Source organism: Panthera onca, chromosome D3 (genome assembly GCF_046562875.1).
Source record: "Panthera onca isolate mPanOnc1 chromosome D3, mPanOnc1 haplotype 2, whole genome shotgun sequence".
NCBI lineage: Eukaryota > Metazoa > Chordata > Mammalia > Carnivora > Felidae > Panthera > Panthera onca.
This window is the reverse complement of record NC_138350.1, coordinates 28,535,626-28,552,032: the sequence shown is the minus strand read 5'-3', so window position 1 is coordinate 28,552,032 and position 16,407 is coordinate 28,535,626. Positions and strand designations below refer to the sequence as shown.

Here is a 16,407-nt window from a genome sequence, read left to right as displayed (position 1 = left end):
GTTTGCGTTTCACTTGTATCAATCAAGCGCTAATTAATGATGGCCAGACTGCACCAGACTGTGGACTTCCTAGACCGTTTACTCCTTTCGATATAACCTCCACAACCCCCCAATGCTGCCTGTCGAGTCTCCTGGCCACTCTGGGTCCCTTAACCTATCGGGCCACTTCGGGTCGAGGCCACCTCGTCCCTGTCTGCTGGTCACCTCAGCCCCCGCGGTCATCTCCTTCCAGAACCACTTCGACCCATTGGGCCTGTCCGCCCATCGGTATCCCTCAGGGCGGGTCCCCCTGAGCCCCTAGGCCGGCCAGGTCACCTCAGTGCCACGCCCCCATGGCCAGAGATTCGGCGTGTACGTTAATGCTTTGTTCCCAGAGCAGGTTTTCGAAATGCCGCTCCCTCTAGTCTCCAGCTGTTTTCCTGCCAGCGCGGGGAGGGCCGGCCGCGGCAGCGCCCCCGGCGGCGCACCGCAGCCCAGGAAGAAGGGAGTGGCCGCCACCACCACCGCCTCCCCCGCCTCCCCCGCCTCCCCCGCCTCCACCCGGAACGCGGGAGCGGCCGCGAGTGGCGCACGCCCCGACCGTCACGACCGTGTTCCTGATTGGTGGAGCCGGGCGACGACAAGGGGAGGGCCCAGGCGGCAGCTGGGAGCCGGAGCCCGCGCGTGCGCAGAGAGAGTGCGCTGAGCTGAGGGGGAGGTGGCCGGCCGCTTGTCCTGCGTCCGCCATTTTGTTGCTGTGGCTCTTGGGAACGGGCTCGGCAAAGCCGCCCCGGAGGCGCGACGCTTTTAGGAGTCCGGTTCTTTGCGTGGCGGCGGGTTTCGGTGCAGAGTCGTGGGGGGGCGCGGAGTCGGCGCGTTCCAGGCCAGGAGTGATTGGAGGCACCCCGGTACTCCGGGCAGCCCGAGAACCCCGGGGCGGCCTCCGCTGCGGCTCGGCTTCGCCCGCCCCGACCTCGGGCTCTGCTCCGCATTCCCCGGGCCGGCTCCCTCCGTAAGGCGGCCCCGGAGCAGGCGGGCGGCGGCGGAGGATGCTGCGGGCCCGGAGCCGAGAGGAAGGTGGCTCGGCCCTCTAAGCGCGCCTCGAGGTGTGCCAAGAGGCCCTTCCTTGGCCGCAAAGCCGTCTGTCGGGCAGAGGCGTCCAGAACAGAAGAGAGCAGCCGCCGCCCCGACTCGCCGCAGAGCCCCGGCTCGACACCATGTCCTCCGCCAGGTTCGACTCCTCAGACCGCTCCGCCTGGTACATGGGGCCGGTGTCTCGCCAGGAGGCGCAGACCCGGCTCCAGGGCCAGCGCCACGGTATGTTCCTAGTTCGCGATTCCTCCACCTGCCCTGGGGATTATGTGCTGTCCGTGTCCGAGAACTCGCGGGTCTCCCACTACATCATCAACTCTCTGCCCAACCGCCGTTTTAAGATTGGGGACCAGGAATTTGACCACTTGCCGGCCCTGCTGGAGTTCTACAAGATCCACTACCTGGACACCACCACCCTTATCGAGCCCGCGCCCAGGTATGCGAGCGCCCGCGTCCTCGGGCGCACAGCCCACTCCGACCGCGGAGGAGAGTCGAGAATGGCAGGGGCTTGTCCGCTTGGGATCTATCGAAGAGTTGGGGGAGGGGGGTGCGGCGAGGGGCGATTGAACCCGTTTCACCCCATTCTGAACCCAATTATTTTCCAGAAGGCATTCTGAACGGAAGGCTAGTGTCAGGATCTGGGTCACTGAATGCGGGGATGCGTTTTAAACATGTTTAACGGTGGTTTGCATAGTTAAAATGCACGCTTTTTTTTGCCCTTTGTCATATTATCTATTGGCTTATTCTACTACAGCAGAATGTTTTATTGTTGTTTTTAAACCTTTTTTGGACCACAGACTTATTTGAGAATCTCAAAGTAGTCGTGACTTTCCCCCCTCCCTAAAAATGTCCGTACACTCAATTTTGCACACTACTCAAGGTTCTTGCAACTCCCTGCTCCAGTTTTAGAACTCTTGGACTGCAGCCTTTGGAACAATCGACAAATGAAAATGCTTGAGCGTTCAGAAACAAAACCTTTAACTGTGAAACATCAGAACTATATATTGATAACTTGGTGCCAGGTTTGAATTAATGCCAGACACCTTTTGTTTTATAATTACAGAAATTTTAAAATAAGGTGTATTGGCTTCATCTAAGACATATTTTTAAGTTTTTATTTTATAGTTTACTCCCAAGCTGGATCATTAATAGGTCAGAAATCAATCTGGTTAAATTCTAAGGAGGGATAAGGTTATAATGTTACTTACTAAAGGACAAATTTAGAGCAACACTTTCTTAATTCTATGCAAGTTTAGTTTCAGATATGCTTTTTGGATATTTCTGAGTCTAATGATTTAATATTAAAGTTAAGCACCCAAGGGCTCCTGGCTGGCTCAGTTTTTAAGCCACCAACTTCAGCTTTAGGTCATGATCTCATGGTTTGTGAGTTCAAGCCCTGCATCGGGTTCTGCTCTCACAGCACCCAGCCTGCTAAGGATCTGCTCTCCCTCTCTCTCTGCCTCTCCCCTGCCCCCCCAAAATAAATAAATAAAGTTAGGCCTCCAAAGTGACTCCGAGCATCAAGCATCCTCCTTTTCAAGTAAAGTGCATTGTTTTATTTGATTACTTGCTTTAATTTGTCTTTAGTATTTTCTCACTTTTATTTAAATTATGCCAAATTTGAACTGAAGAAATTGCCTAGAATTTTTATTTTAATAAAAGGTATTTTACTGCCCATTTTGCTTTTTGAACATCTGTTTAAAAGGGATAGGATGCTAATACTGGTTTTTTTGGAATGAAATGTTTCTGATTTTATAGATTCGCTGGCAAGATGTTGCTCTGAGCTTTAACCATTAAAAGCTATAATAATTAAGGAACCCCCACTGCATGCGTAAGTGTTGCTTCTGTGGAATAAGATAGAGAAGAAACAAAGCCATGACGGTATCATGACTGTAAGATTAACTGCTGAACCAAATGGACTTTAAAAACTGGGAGAAAGTGATTATAAATCGAATAGTGTATAATAAAAACCTAGGCACCAAGAATCTGATTAGTGAAATCTCCAGGTCCCCAAAGATGCTGGCAATTAGAGTCAACTTTGAGCATAGTATAATTCTGATCTAAGGGGTTGGAGAGAATATCAGAACCAACTGTAATGAGATTTTTAATATGTTTAAGTGAATTCTCCAACTCATGGAGGTGAATTATGTCATTAATTTCAGGCATTTATTAAGCCGTGTTATATGAAAGGCACTGTGCTTGCTTTGAGGTGACAGATACTATTAATACAGCTGTTTGAGAAAGTGTGAGTAAATGGTTGAATTCCCTCCTAGAGAGAAAAGGGAGTATGCTGCAGTGGCTTCCCATTACCAACAAAAACAACTCCGCATTTTTCATACATGTGTCTTCCCAGATACCAGACATAACTTTATGTTTTTGTTGCCTGTCCTCCTCCCTCTCCCCTACCCGTTCTTCCTTTAGTGCAGCCCCACTAGCCAACTGGGGCTATTGGCTCTTCCCTTGATTGCCTAACCCCCACTCCTCGCGTATTGAAATCTTAACTGCTGTTCTAGGCCCCTCAAATAATAAGCCCTCCCGCTTACACTGCAGCTTTAATTGTTTTTCCCTTCTCCCTCTTTTTGCTCTCTGCCCCAGGCATGTTGCTGTAATTTAGTTTCTTGTTTTTCATTGTGATCAGAGGGTGATCACAATGCTGGTTGGATTAGATCCTGACTGGATTTACTTTCTTAATCTTTGGACTGTCCTTCAAGCTTGAAATTCGCCGATTTGGTTTAATATGTTTTCAACCTTCAGAAAAAACTAGAGGTATCCTGTAAAGCCTTGACCAAAAGCAAGTCAGTTTAATGCCTCTTCACACCCAGGGCCGCCCAGGTGGTTCAGATGGTTGAGCATCTGACTTCGGCTCAGGTCATGATCTTGTGGTTAGTGGGTTCGAGCCCTGTTGTCAGCATGGAGCCTGCTTCGGATCCTGTGTCCCCCTGTCTGTGGCCCTGACCCACGCGTGAGCCTTCTCTCTCTTTCTCTTTAAAAAGTAAACATTTTTTAAAAATGCCTCTTCACATCCAAACAAGATAAATTAAGTGGTTTAGTTATTTAGGCGTCAGAATTGAGCTTTTAAGGCCAAAGTTTCATGCCCCTTAGCTTTTTAATTTTGCTTAGTGAAAAATTATAACAGTATGACTTCCTCAGAATTTGAGGACTGGTGCTTGTTTCCTAGTCTGATCTTTTTTATTGGAATGTTCCTTAACATTTAGTTTTGTATTTTCAAATGTTTATGAGCATTATATGTCAGTGATAGAAGTTGAGAACAATGGATGGCAGACATACTTTTTCCATAATAGAACTTATATTTTAGTGGAAGAGACCAACTAAAAATTAGGAAAATAAATAAAATACAAGATTAATAAATGCTATGAAGGAAATGCAGCTGGGCAGAGAGAATATAATAGAAGAGACCTACCTGATGTAGTGTGGTCAGAGAAACACGATGTTAACTAAGGGTAGAGAAGAGGCAAGCCTTGGGAAGGCTTGGATTAAGAGAAGGGGAAGAACCTTTCAGTCATAGGGAAGAGCTTACACAAAGTCCAGAGGTGAAAAAGATAGTAGGTTGGTAGTGGTGAGAGTTTTGTTGTTTTGTTTTATTTTGTTTTAGAGAGCTCAAACTGGGGAGAGGAACTGAGGGGGAGAGAGAGAATCTTAGGCAGACTCCATGCTGAGCCCGACACAGGGCTCCATCCCACGACCCTAGGATCATGATGTTAGCCAAAATCCAAGAGGGACTCTCAAAACTGACTGAGCCACCCAGGCGCCTCGGGAGTATGGTGCTTAAATAAGGGGGTCCAATAAGAGTTATGAGATATAATGATCAAGATAAGGAAATTGGATTTTAATTAAAGCACAGTGGGTCCCGTGGAAGGAATTTGAAGCAGGGGAGTCCTCTGGGGTTGTCACTGCTATTCAGGTGCAAAATGTTCATGGCTGATAACATATATGTGTCATAGTTCATACAGACTGACTTGAGCTATGGCTTGGAGGTGCCTGTTTTGGAGTTAAGATTGAGTTGCTGATGGGAGGGGAGTGGGGAATGATGAGGAAAGAGAAAGAAGAAACCAAAATGACTTGATACATTAGTAACTTTGTATCTTCTCAGTTTATCTTATTAATTCCTTTTTGTATTTGTGGGTATTCCTGTGGTGGGTTTTAAATTAAATTTTGTTTTTAATTTAAGAAAAAAACCTCCAAAAGGTGTTATGTCTTGTCAGATGGCTTTTGTTGATTTTGAGTGACCTTAAAGGATTCTCTTTCAGCATGTGAGTGTACTTTTTATATTACAGTTGGTGAACAAAACCTTTGGTGGTTTTCACCTCCAACTTATTTGAGTATAAACATTTTTAAGATTCTGTTCATTAAGTTATAGTTAGTATTCAGGTAAGTGCTAGTGCTTCTTAATTTAATGGAGGTGATTTCCAGTTTAACAACAGAATGTTTCAGAAGATTCCTGAGTGGATTGTTTAGATATGAAATATGTTTTCCTGTGGTTTAGAAACTGTGCTTTGTATAGCTTACTTTGCTTATAAAATCTCCAGTTCTTAGCTTATATAGCTATATGAAGGCTAGGAGAAAAATCATGAAAAGTAAAGTTTTTTAATTGAGGCAAGTTGACCCTTAGAGAAAATATTTGATTTTCTCAACAGACATTGCATGTTACATGTATTTGGTAACATAGAACTAACATTGAATCAAAATAATCCCTGTCAAATTCTTGAGAAGATTACTGGTACTGGGATTTTTTAAAGGCAATTTCCATGCTATCTAATATGATAGAGTAGCTGGAAAAGGATGCCCAGCCTAGTCTGAGTGCCCAGAGGAGGGCCCTCCCACCTGTGAAACAGAAGCCAAGCCTTGCATGGACCAGAGGATGCCATGGGCATCATGGTCACACCTCCTCCCACATCCCCTGTTCCAAATATTTGAGGGATCTAAAATCTGGACTTTTATAATTAGGATTGGGGGAGAAAGATTACCAGTAATTTTGATTAGCATAGAATTTGGCACCATGAATAAACCTTTGGTTTTCTTCTTACCGGTAGTTAACTCCTCTAAATTTGATTCAGATGAGATACAAGAACATTGTCATTATGCTGGGAATGGAAGTTTGCCCGGTTAAGAGTTGTGACATGTAAAGTACTGGTAGGCATTTGATTTGTGATTTTTTTCTCTTACTTAAGACTCAAATACAGAGATTTGTTTTTTTAACCTAAGATAGAATTTTTCTTTTGACTTGAAGAGTTGGACTAGATTATTTCTAGGTTTCCTTCAGGCTAAAATATTTTAGTTTTTCCTGATAAGTAAAAGGGGACAGTGCTAATTAGTGGGAGTTCAGATTATTTTAGAGTCTGAGCTAAGATCATACCACATAAGGTGGAGCCACTAGGCATGTGGCAACTAGTCTGGAATGACGTCCGAGAGCATGAGTGGAACAGTGGTGAACTGAAGAGGCTTGGAGAGCAAACCAAGTGGCATACAGGATTTCTTTGTATAACAGAATTAAACCAGATATAGGGAATTGGAGTGCTGAAGTTTTTGTGTTTTCAGAAAGAAAAAAAAAAAAAAGAATAGGGACAGTAATGGGAAATGCTTCTCTATGTCTTTGGCATTTTATTTTTATTAGCAGGAATTTCACTGTATTGAAGCCTACTCTATACCAAAACCCACTACTAGACTCAAGGCATATAATGGGAGTAAATCATGGTTTTAGCCCTTAAGAAGCTCAATATATTGAACAAGTTAAAATAGAATACCATGGGAACTTAAAAGCAAGGATGATCAACTGGGGGGTCAGAGAAGGCTTGAAAGAAGAGGTGAGAAGAAGAGAAGAGGTGGTGGCAGTGCCTGCTAGGGAAAGGCACAGTTGTAATTAATATGAGTGATGGGCAGTGAGATAGGAAGGAAGAATAAATACTAAATTATAAAAGGCCTCCTATGCTTTGTGAATAAATTTAACAGTGGGAGCTATCTAAAGTTTTTGATGGCTGGGTGACTCAGTAGAGCATCCGACTCTCAATCTCAAGGTCATGAGTTCAATCCCCACACTGGGCATGGAGCCTACTTAAAAAATAAAATAAAGTTGTTTTGGGTTTTTTGTTTTTAATGTTTGTTTATTCTTGAGAGAGAGAGAGAGAGCACACAAGCATGAGCGGGGGAGGTGCAGAGAGAAGAGAATTGCCATGGCCAGTTTTACTTTTTAGAAACTGCTCTGGTGTGAGACTGGGTAGGGAGAGAGTCTAGGATGTGGAACTAATGAAGACCTGTTACAGGAGAAGGGATTGTGAAAAGCTGAACTCTAAGACCTTTGGGACTATAAAGTGGAAACTAACAGTTGTTGCTGGGCAATTGCATGTAGAAGGTGAGGGAAGAGGTATGACTTCAAGAATGATTCAGTGGTGTCTTTAATTGAGAGAATAGAAGAGAATTGATCAGGGTGAGGGGGGATGATTGTTTTCAGCAGGGAGAATCTTTTTGAGATGTGTACTGGAAGCCAGGTTTAGCAATCTGATGGGCTTGTTATTGAGAAGAGAATTGGGGGCTAAATGTAGATTTGGGAGTCTAAACTTAGGGAATCCACAGAGTGAACAGAAGAGGAGCTGTGGAAGGGAGTGGAGAGGCAGCCACAGGCATAGAGAGCTATAAATGATGCTGTGAATGTCTAGGGGTGGAAGGGTGAGGTTCTCAGTATTCAGTGCTTGTTTCTCTAGAGACGTTCTTAGCCAGTCTTCTTAGAATTGTTTTTCTTACCTATTTTGTTTTGTTTTCCAACTTTTTACTATGAAATATTTCTGTACATAAAAGAGAATACGTACATGTATATAGTAAGAAAAATCTTCAAAACCCATTTGATTGACTTCTTTAATATTTTTTTAACGTTTATTTTTTTGAGAGACAGAGTGTGAGCGGGGAGGGGCAGAGAGAGGGGGAGACACAGAATCCGAAGCAGCCCCAGGCTCTGAGCTGTCAGCACAGAGCTCTTTGTGGGGCTTGAAATCTGAGACTGAGATTGTGACCTGAGCCAAAGTCAGATGCTTTACCAACTGAGCCACCCAGGCGCCCCCGTGTGACTCCTTTAAAAAACTAGATTACCAGTACCTTTGAAACTCTCCTCCTAGAAGTTGTATTGCTTTTGCATGAAGAAAGAAATTTTAACCTTAGAAGTTATTAACACTCAGGCTTAAAAAAAAATGTTTTATCTGTGCTTTATACATGAAGCTGAGATGCTTTTAATCTAAAGGAGAGGGGGTTCGTTGACATTAGATAAGAAGAGGCAATTTCCAGTTAGTCATCCAGGGCCGCCTTATTCAATAAGCTATAGGCTATATAAGTTAGGGAGAAGCATGGGTCTAAGTGTGTTTGAATGGGATTGGGAAACTCTTTACATATAAAATTTAAAGAAGAGTTGACAGCTGCTCTTTTACAGTTTTGATCAAGGAATAAATCAAAATGATTGAGAAACAGTGAATTGTTCCAATTTTACGTTATGTTTAGGCTGTGGGGCCTAATAGAAAGGGCAAGATAAGCTGTCCTGTCATCATGGTTTCATGTCTACAGTGGAACTAATGTGTAATTTGCAGGAAATTTTGATGAATATATGAGTTTGAGGATGTGGGGTGGAAGACTTTGAATTTATGTCAGGCACATGGCTGGGAGATTGATTTGGTGTCTAATTTAAGATCTGTGCATGTGCTGAATCAGGAGACGAGCCCCATGGTCACTATAGCGATAATAATGGTGGAGAAAGTAGAAACTATCTTCCATCTCTGTCAGATTTGCATGTATCCCCCTCGCCAGAGAAGTATTAAAAGATGAAAACACTCTCTGCTCTTTTAACCAAGTAATCTAGACAAAGAATCAGCAAACTTTAAGGGGCCAGATAGTAAATATTTTAAGCTTTTTTTTTTTTTTTTTTTTTATTTTAAGCTTTTTAATTTTTATTTTAATGTTTATGTTTTTATTATTTAAAAAAAAATTTTTTTTAATGTTTGTTTATTTTCGAGACAGAGAGAGACAGAGCATGAACAGGGGAGGGGCAGAGAGAGAGGGAGACACAGAATCTGAAATGGGCTCCAGGCTCTGAGCTGTCAGCACAGAGCCTGACGTGGGGCTCGAACTCACGGACTGTGAGATCATGACCTGAGCCGAAGTCGGATGCTTAACCGACTGAGCCACCCAGGCGCCCCTAATGTTTATTTTTTGAGAGAGAGATTGACAGAGTGTGAGCAGGGGAGGGGCAGAGAGAGAGAGGAAGACACAGAATCCGAAGCAGGCTCCAGGCTCTGAGCTGTCAGCACAGAGCCCAACGCAGGGCTCGAACCCACAAACCGTGAGATCATGACCCGAGCTGAAGTTGGGTGCTCAACCGACTGAGCCACCCACGCACCCAAAATATTTTAAGCTTTGTAGGCCATATAGTTTCTGTCACAGTTTCTCAACTATGCCCTTAGAGCAGAAAAGTAGTCATACACAATACTTAAAAGAATGAGTTTGTCTCATTTATTTTAAAAAAATACAGTAGACTGAATGGCACAGAGGCCATAGTTTGTAGGTCCCTAGGCCAGACTCAGTTTTTGTATAGTGTACTGAAGCTAAGAATGGTTATTGTATTTTCCAAAAGTTGTATTAAAAAAGAATATACGACATAGGCCATATGTATAGCCTGCAAAGCCTTAAACATGTACCAACGGTTTACAGAAATTCCTCAACGTCAAGGGCCTTGCCAGCAAAGCTCCTGGGCTGTACTTAAAGGAATGAGCAGCGTGCCCCGTGAGGTGTGGAGAGGCTGGGGAAGGGAGTGTTTGAACTCTTGGGCCTCTAGTCTTTTTCTGATACAGAACCAAAATATGTAAGCCTGTCTTCAACAAAATCTTTCAACTTCAAAGGGAACTAGTCTTCAGCTTTTATTCGTTCATCAGCTCCTTGCTTGTTCTGCCCCCTAACAGAACTCACTCTTTCCTTTGAATACTCCCTGACCCTATCAACTACTGTCATGACCCACAGTAATCACACGTTGTGCTTTGGTTGCCTTCTAGTCTCTGCCTATATTAAATTGGCAGTCTTTTAAGAGCAAGAACTTGGTTTTAATACATTGTTTGTCTCTCAAGTTCTTAGTACATAGTAAGTCCAGTGGATACCTACGTAGATGAATTTGATTAATGTTAATCCCCACTGAAGCTATACTAGTGTCCTCACAATTTATGTTGTAGAACTAACTGCTTTTAACTTTTAAGTACACAGACAATGAAAATACCCTTGGAGGGGGTCTGATTTGGAACTGATTGTGTTTTTAGTAAAGGTATATGAGATTTATGTAGTACCACCCAGACTTCACAGATTGTCTGTGGCCTGTGAAATAGGAGCAGGGTGTACCTTAAAGAGGGTGGGGGTGGGGAGCTAATTGGATGCTCAGTAACAGCCAGGAACTGTCGTGCATGTTTCACATACAATCCGACATTGATTCCCATACACTCAAAAGATGCAGGGTTTGTTCCTGAGGCTGACTAGCTTAGAGGTTATGAGTGAGGACTCTAGAACAAGACTGCCTGAGTACAAATCTAACCCTGAGTTGGCATTGGCTTCCTCATCTGTAAAATGGGGATACTCACAGAATTGACGAGAGGATTAAATAATTTAAAGTTTATATAGACTGCAGATAGTGCCTGGCATAGGTAATAAATGTCAGCTCTATTACTGTTGCTGCTCCTGCAGCTACTCCTGCTGTCTCCTAATCACCGTTGTGTAGTATATTGATTACTGTTAATTCAGTAGTCCACATACTATATTAAGCAAGTCATTTACGTTAAAAAAGAAACAAGTTTGGGGGGCGCCCGGGTGGCTCAGTCTGTTGAGTGTCCAACTTTTGGTTTCGACTCAGGTCATAATCTCACAGTTTGTGAGTTCAAGCCCTGAGTAGGACTCTGGGCTGAAAGTATGGAGCCTGTTTCAGATTCTCTCTCCCTCTCTGCCCCTTCTTGGCTTGCTCTCTCTCTCTCAATAAATAAATAAATGAACATAAAAAATGTAAGTTTTGCCAAATTATGAAGACTGCCTTTTGAAAAGTAGTGTGGCAGTGTGTACCAAGGGCCATGAAAATGCCCATGTTTTTTAATCGGAAATCTAGGCTTTACAACAATCTAGTATGGAAAAAATAGTTCAAAAGACTTCATGATGTTGGTGATCAGATAGGGAGAAAGAAAAACTAAGTATCCAAAAACATGGGGATGCTAAGTTGTTGCAAGCTCACAGAATGAAATGGTGCCCTGCCATAAAAGTAATCCTGTAGATCAGTGTTATGGCAAACACCTGTAGTGTGATATTAGGCAGAAAAACTGCCACGGGCATACACAAGACTCTTTTAAGAAATAAACTTGGCCAGTGGGAGGGGGTAAAAAGAAAAGGAGAATTGTACCTATCATAATAGGGCAGGAACTGTGGGATTTTTAAAAATTTATTATTTTTTAAGTTTATTTATTTTGAGAAAGAAAGGGAGCATGCAAGGGGGAGAGGGGCAGAGAGAGAGGGAGAGAGAGAATCCCAAGCAAGCTCCCCCCTGTCAATGTGGAGTCTGAACTCACTAACTGAGATCACAACCTGAGCTGAAACCAGGAGTTGGATGCATGCAGTTGACATGTGATTTAACAAGATGTATTGAGGATGCTAAACTTCTGTTGCAATACAAACTACAGAACATAGGGGCGCCTGGGTGGCTCAGTCGGTTGAGCGGCCAACTTCGGCTCAGGTCATGATCTTGTGGCTCACGAGTTCCAGCCCCGCGTCTGGCTCTGTGCTGACAGCTCGGAGCCTGGAGCCTGTTTCGGATTCTGTGTGTGTCTCTCTCTCTGCCCCCCTAACCCACTCGCATTCTGTCTTTGTCTCTCTCAAAAATAAATAAACATTAAAAAAGAAATAAAAAAAATGCAGAACATAAAACAGTGTGATAAAATTTCTTAACTAAGAATATAGCAAGGAAAAAATTCATCATAGAGGAGAATGATTTATTTAAAAGTTTAACAAACACTGGTATAGAGTAATATCTTTCCCTTAAGAGTAATGTTCTTTCTCTCTTAAGGTATCCGAGCCCACCAATGGGATCTGTATCAGCACCCAACCTGCCTACAGCAGAAGAAAATCTGGAATACGTACGGACTCTCTATGATTTTCCTGGGAATGATGCCGAAGACCTGCCCTTTAAAAAGGGTGAGATCCTGGTGATAATAGAGAAGCCTGAAGAACAGTGGTGGAGTGCCCGGAACAAGGATGGCCGAATTGGGATGATTCCTGTCCCTTATGTTGAAAAGCTTGTGAGGTCCTCACCACATGGAAAGCACGGGAATAGGAATTCCAACAGTTATGGAATCCCAGAACCTGCTCATGCATATGCTCAACCTCAGACCACAACTCCTCTACCTGCAGTTTCCAGTACTCCTGGAGCAGCGATCAACCCTTTGCCATCCACACAGAATGGACCTGTCTTTGCAAAAGCCATCCAGAAAAGAGTACCCTGTGCTTATGACAAGACCGCCTTGGCATTAGAGGTAAAATTTACAAGGCTGGTTTTTTGGGTCTTTTAACAGTTCGGTTTTCATTTTCAGTTGTAATTTCATTTCTGCAAAGTAATGACTGCTGATTTAAGGTTCTATTCAGGGGAATAAGAGAACTGGGTGATTTTGGAAGATCCACTATGAGTGTCCCATGTGACTCTTTTGTCCTTTCCCATTCTTTGTTTCTCCCAAGGTGTAGTCTCTCCTAGGTTTAGTTTCACGGTAGTTGGTGTTCTTTCCAATAAGGAAAGATGATGGTTTAATAAACACTCATGACCTAGAGACAAAATCAGCATACAGATAGATCTGTAGCTACTTGTACAGTTCTATATTTCTCTAACATTGTGACTGACTGAGGAAAATATGATAAATGTCTTAGAATTCCTCTTCAGCTAGGCAGAGAAATGTTTACAATAGCTCAGATCTTACTTAGTAGAGATTTTGTAAATTACAATAGCATGAAATAAAGCTTGAACTTTTTTTTCGTTCCTTTTTTTTTTTTTTTTTTTTTTAGTAGGCTCCTTGCCCAATGTGGGGCTTGAATTCATGACCCTGATTAAGAGTCACATGCTATACTGACTGAGCCAGCCAGGTGCCCCAGAACTTGAACAATTGCCAAGTCATATTCTTTAAACCAAACGTTAACTGCCTTAAAAAAAAAAAAAAAAAGCTTTGGGGTTCCTAGGTGGCTTAATAGGTTAGGCATCCAACTCTGGTTCAGGTCATGATCTTGTAGTTCATGGGTTCAGGCCCCACATTGGGCTCTGCACTGACAGTGTGGAGAGCCTGCTTGGAATTCTCTATCTTTTCCTTTCTCTCTGCCCCTTCCCCACCCACTCTTTGTCTCTCTCAAAAATAAACTTTGGGGGGGTGGGGAGGGGTGGTGTGTGTGCCTGGGTGGCTCATTCAGTTAAGCATCCAACTCTGGTTTGAGCCCTGCATCAGACTCTGTGCTGGCAGTGTGGGGCCTGCTTGGGATTCTCTCCCTCTCTTTCTGCCTCTCCCCTGCTCATGATTTCTTTCTCTCTCTCAAAATAAATAAACTTGAAAAAAATTTAAAAACAGACTCTTCAATGCTTAGCAAAAAGTCTTGAAGACCGTTGTTGATAAGCCAGTTGAGGGTATAAAACTACGTATTACAGGAGGTAGAAGTTTAATGAGACATTTGATACACCTGGAGTGACCACAAATGAGCACAAACCCCAGGGGAAGAACAGAAGGATTTGAAAAATAGGAATTTTTAAAAATTCCTATTTTTAGAGCAGTCCTATATATTTTCCGTGTCATTTTTCACTGAGGTATAAAATGCACATAGCAAGATGGGCCCTAAATGTTAACATACCAGAACATGGAATTTGGTGCCACAAATCCTAGCTCTTTTATTTATTGATAAGTTATGAAAATGCTTTATGAGCCACAAACTATAAGGTAATCATTATAATATGATTAAATACTCTTTCTTAGTATTATCAAATGCATATATGTTTGAGAAACTAGAATTAAGCTAGTGATTGTTCTTTGTGTGTTCACCCCAAGGTCAGAGTAGAGCAGGGTTGGGGGACAGCCCAGGTGCATGACAGAAGGATGAAGTAATGGAGCCTGTTGATTCAAAAAAGCAGAACTTAACCCACAGAACAGCCTGCTCACAGATAAAAGCTAGCATTGATTTGTTCTGTGATTTTTTTTCCGTTGGTAATCCTCAGTTTCTCTGGACCAGCAGTAATGTCTGACTGAACTACACCTAAAGGTTTGTTTCAGAGTCTGATGACTTCTCCCTCTCGTGTTGGGTTTTAAGAAGGAGTGAGCATCTGAGGCTTGTGGCAGGGACCAGGTCTGGGGAGGACCCACATGCTTTCATGCTTCCTGGTAGAGGAACAGGAAAGAAACCAGACTGAATCCTGGCTGAGTAGGCCTTCCAGCTTTCTCATCCCCACACAGACCTGCCCCTGCACAGGTACACGCCTCTGGCCTAGTTCACACGTCAGCACCCTAAAATTATGTAGGGTGTTCTGGGCTCTAAACGCTTTCCAGTTTGCACAGTGATTTCTGCCTTTTGAGGCATTTTCACATCTGTTGTCTCATCATAGGAGTAGAGAGCTAGAATTCAGAGAGTTGGTGTGACTCGCATGTGTTAGACACATTGGGGTTGAGGCACCCAGTCAGAATTCCAAGAGCTCCATAGAGGAAATCAAGAATTGGGCTCTTAACCTGAGCTAGGGTTTAAAGCCTCACTCCATTTAGGCCACCTCCCTGTTGACCTTTAGCTCTAAGATGTACATGCATTTTAGAAGCCCATACCTCCTGTGTATTATTGCCTGGAGTGTGCATAGGGGGCTTGTAGAATGCAAGACCAGGTACTACAATGGGGATCATTTAGAACTTAGTGAGCGGATACCAGGGTAGGTGCCTTAGACCAGGATGAGGTGACAGAGCCTAGTTAATGATGTGTATTTTAAGATAGCCCACATACTTGGCCATTATGCAGCTCTTCTTGTCTCTCAGACCCCAAAGAGAGGTCTCTACACCTGAGCTGCCTCGTGACACTACCCCAGCTGTGTAAGCCTCATCAAAGGCTTGCTTTGGTGCTTCACTGAGAGAGTGTAAGGGGGACCTGAGAAATAAACCTTTGCTAAATTCCATTTAATTATATTTCTCATTCTATATATTTAAATGAGACTTTTGGCTATAGCATAAGTAAATAGTTCTTTGAGTTACGTTATCTTCTAAAACTTAGTGCTTGTCTGATCTTGTTAAAAACAACTCTCTTGAGACTTTTGCAATTAGGTTACCAGGAAAAGTATTAAAATAAGAAAGGTGAGACAAGTAGGACAAAATGTGCCAGTAACTGAAGCTTCTTTATTTCCCTTGATAGTATTACCGAGAACAGTGAGGGCTTAGGTGAACTTTATTTGGTGAATTATTTCATGTGTTTTTTCATAAAACTTGATTTTCAAAAGAACATTCATGCAAGTAAAGAGATATTTTAAAACAGGTTTGTGTTTATCCATTTTTGTCTCTTGCTGACCTCTTTTCAAGAAGTGAGTTATTCCTTGGGGTTTAATTTAAAAAGGAATACTTGGTACTTGTGTGAGGTGATTAAGGTGGGTCACCCCACTCCTTGAAAACAGCAGAACTCTCCCATGCTCTTGGTGTAGTAGAGCTGGAAAGGGCTCCTGAGAAGCAGATCAACCCTACAAGAACATTCTCAGGTCAAGGGAAGTGATACAGCCCTTTCCAGAAGTACACCATTGATCAATAGCAAGGGTGCCGTTGTCATTATGTATATATTTTTTAATGTTTATTTATTTTAGAGAGGGAGACACAGAATCTGAAGCAGGCTCCAGGCTCCGAGCCATCAGCACAGAGCCTGATGATCATGACCTGAGACAAAGTTGGACATTTAACCGACCGAGCCACCCAGACACCCCATTATAAAATACCTGTAGTCACAGTTATCTGATACAGTAAAAAACAAGATGGTTAGGGAAAGATCATGTACCTGCATTCAAGTCCTGGCTTTTCATGGTGTGATCTTGGGCAAGTTACTTAAGTTCTTTTGAGTCTAAAAGACACCTTCCTTCTGAGAGTAGGATAAATTATCCATTCATGCAACTAACCTGTGAGGGATATCTTGTAGGATCCTACCACCCAGGTCCTTACCACCTAGTGAGAAAATAGAGACAGAAACCAGCAGTGTGACAAGTGCTCTAACAGCACAGAGTAGAGGGAGAGTGGAGAAGGGAGTAGGAGATGGGAGTGTGGGTGAATATTGGTCTGGGAAGCCTTT

General features: G+C 43.1%; 1 protein-coding gene across 1 annotated transcript in view; it reads left to right on the top strand.

Moving 5' to 3' along the window:
* The first annotated feature begins 578 nt into the window (after positions 1 to 578).
* Positions 579 to 16,407, top strand: part of CRKL (CRK like proto-oncogene, adaptor protein) — a 37,074-nt gene continuing 21,245 nt past the window's right edge. Inside the window, exons 1-2 of the mRNA XM_060613069.3 lie at positions 579 to 1,507; positions 12,149 to 12,614. Of these exons, the coding sequence (XP_060469052.1) occupies positions 1,197 to 1,507; positions 12,149 to 12,614 (777 nt within the window). The 5' untranslated portion in view covers positions 579 to 1,196. The remainder of the gene's footprint in view (positions 1,508 to 12,148; positions 12,615 to 16,407) is intronic.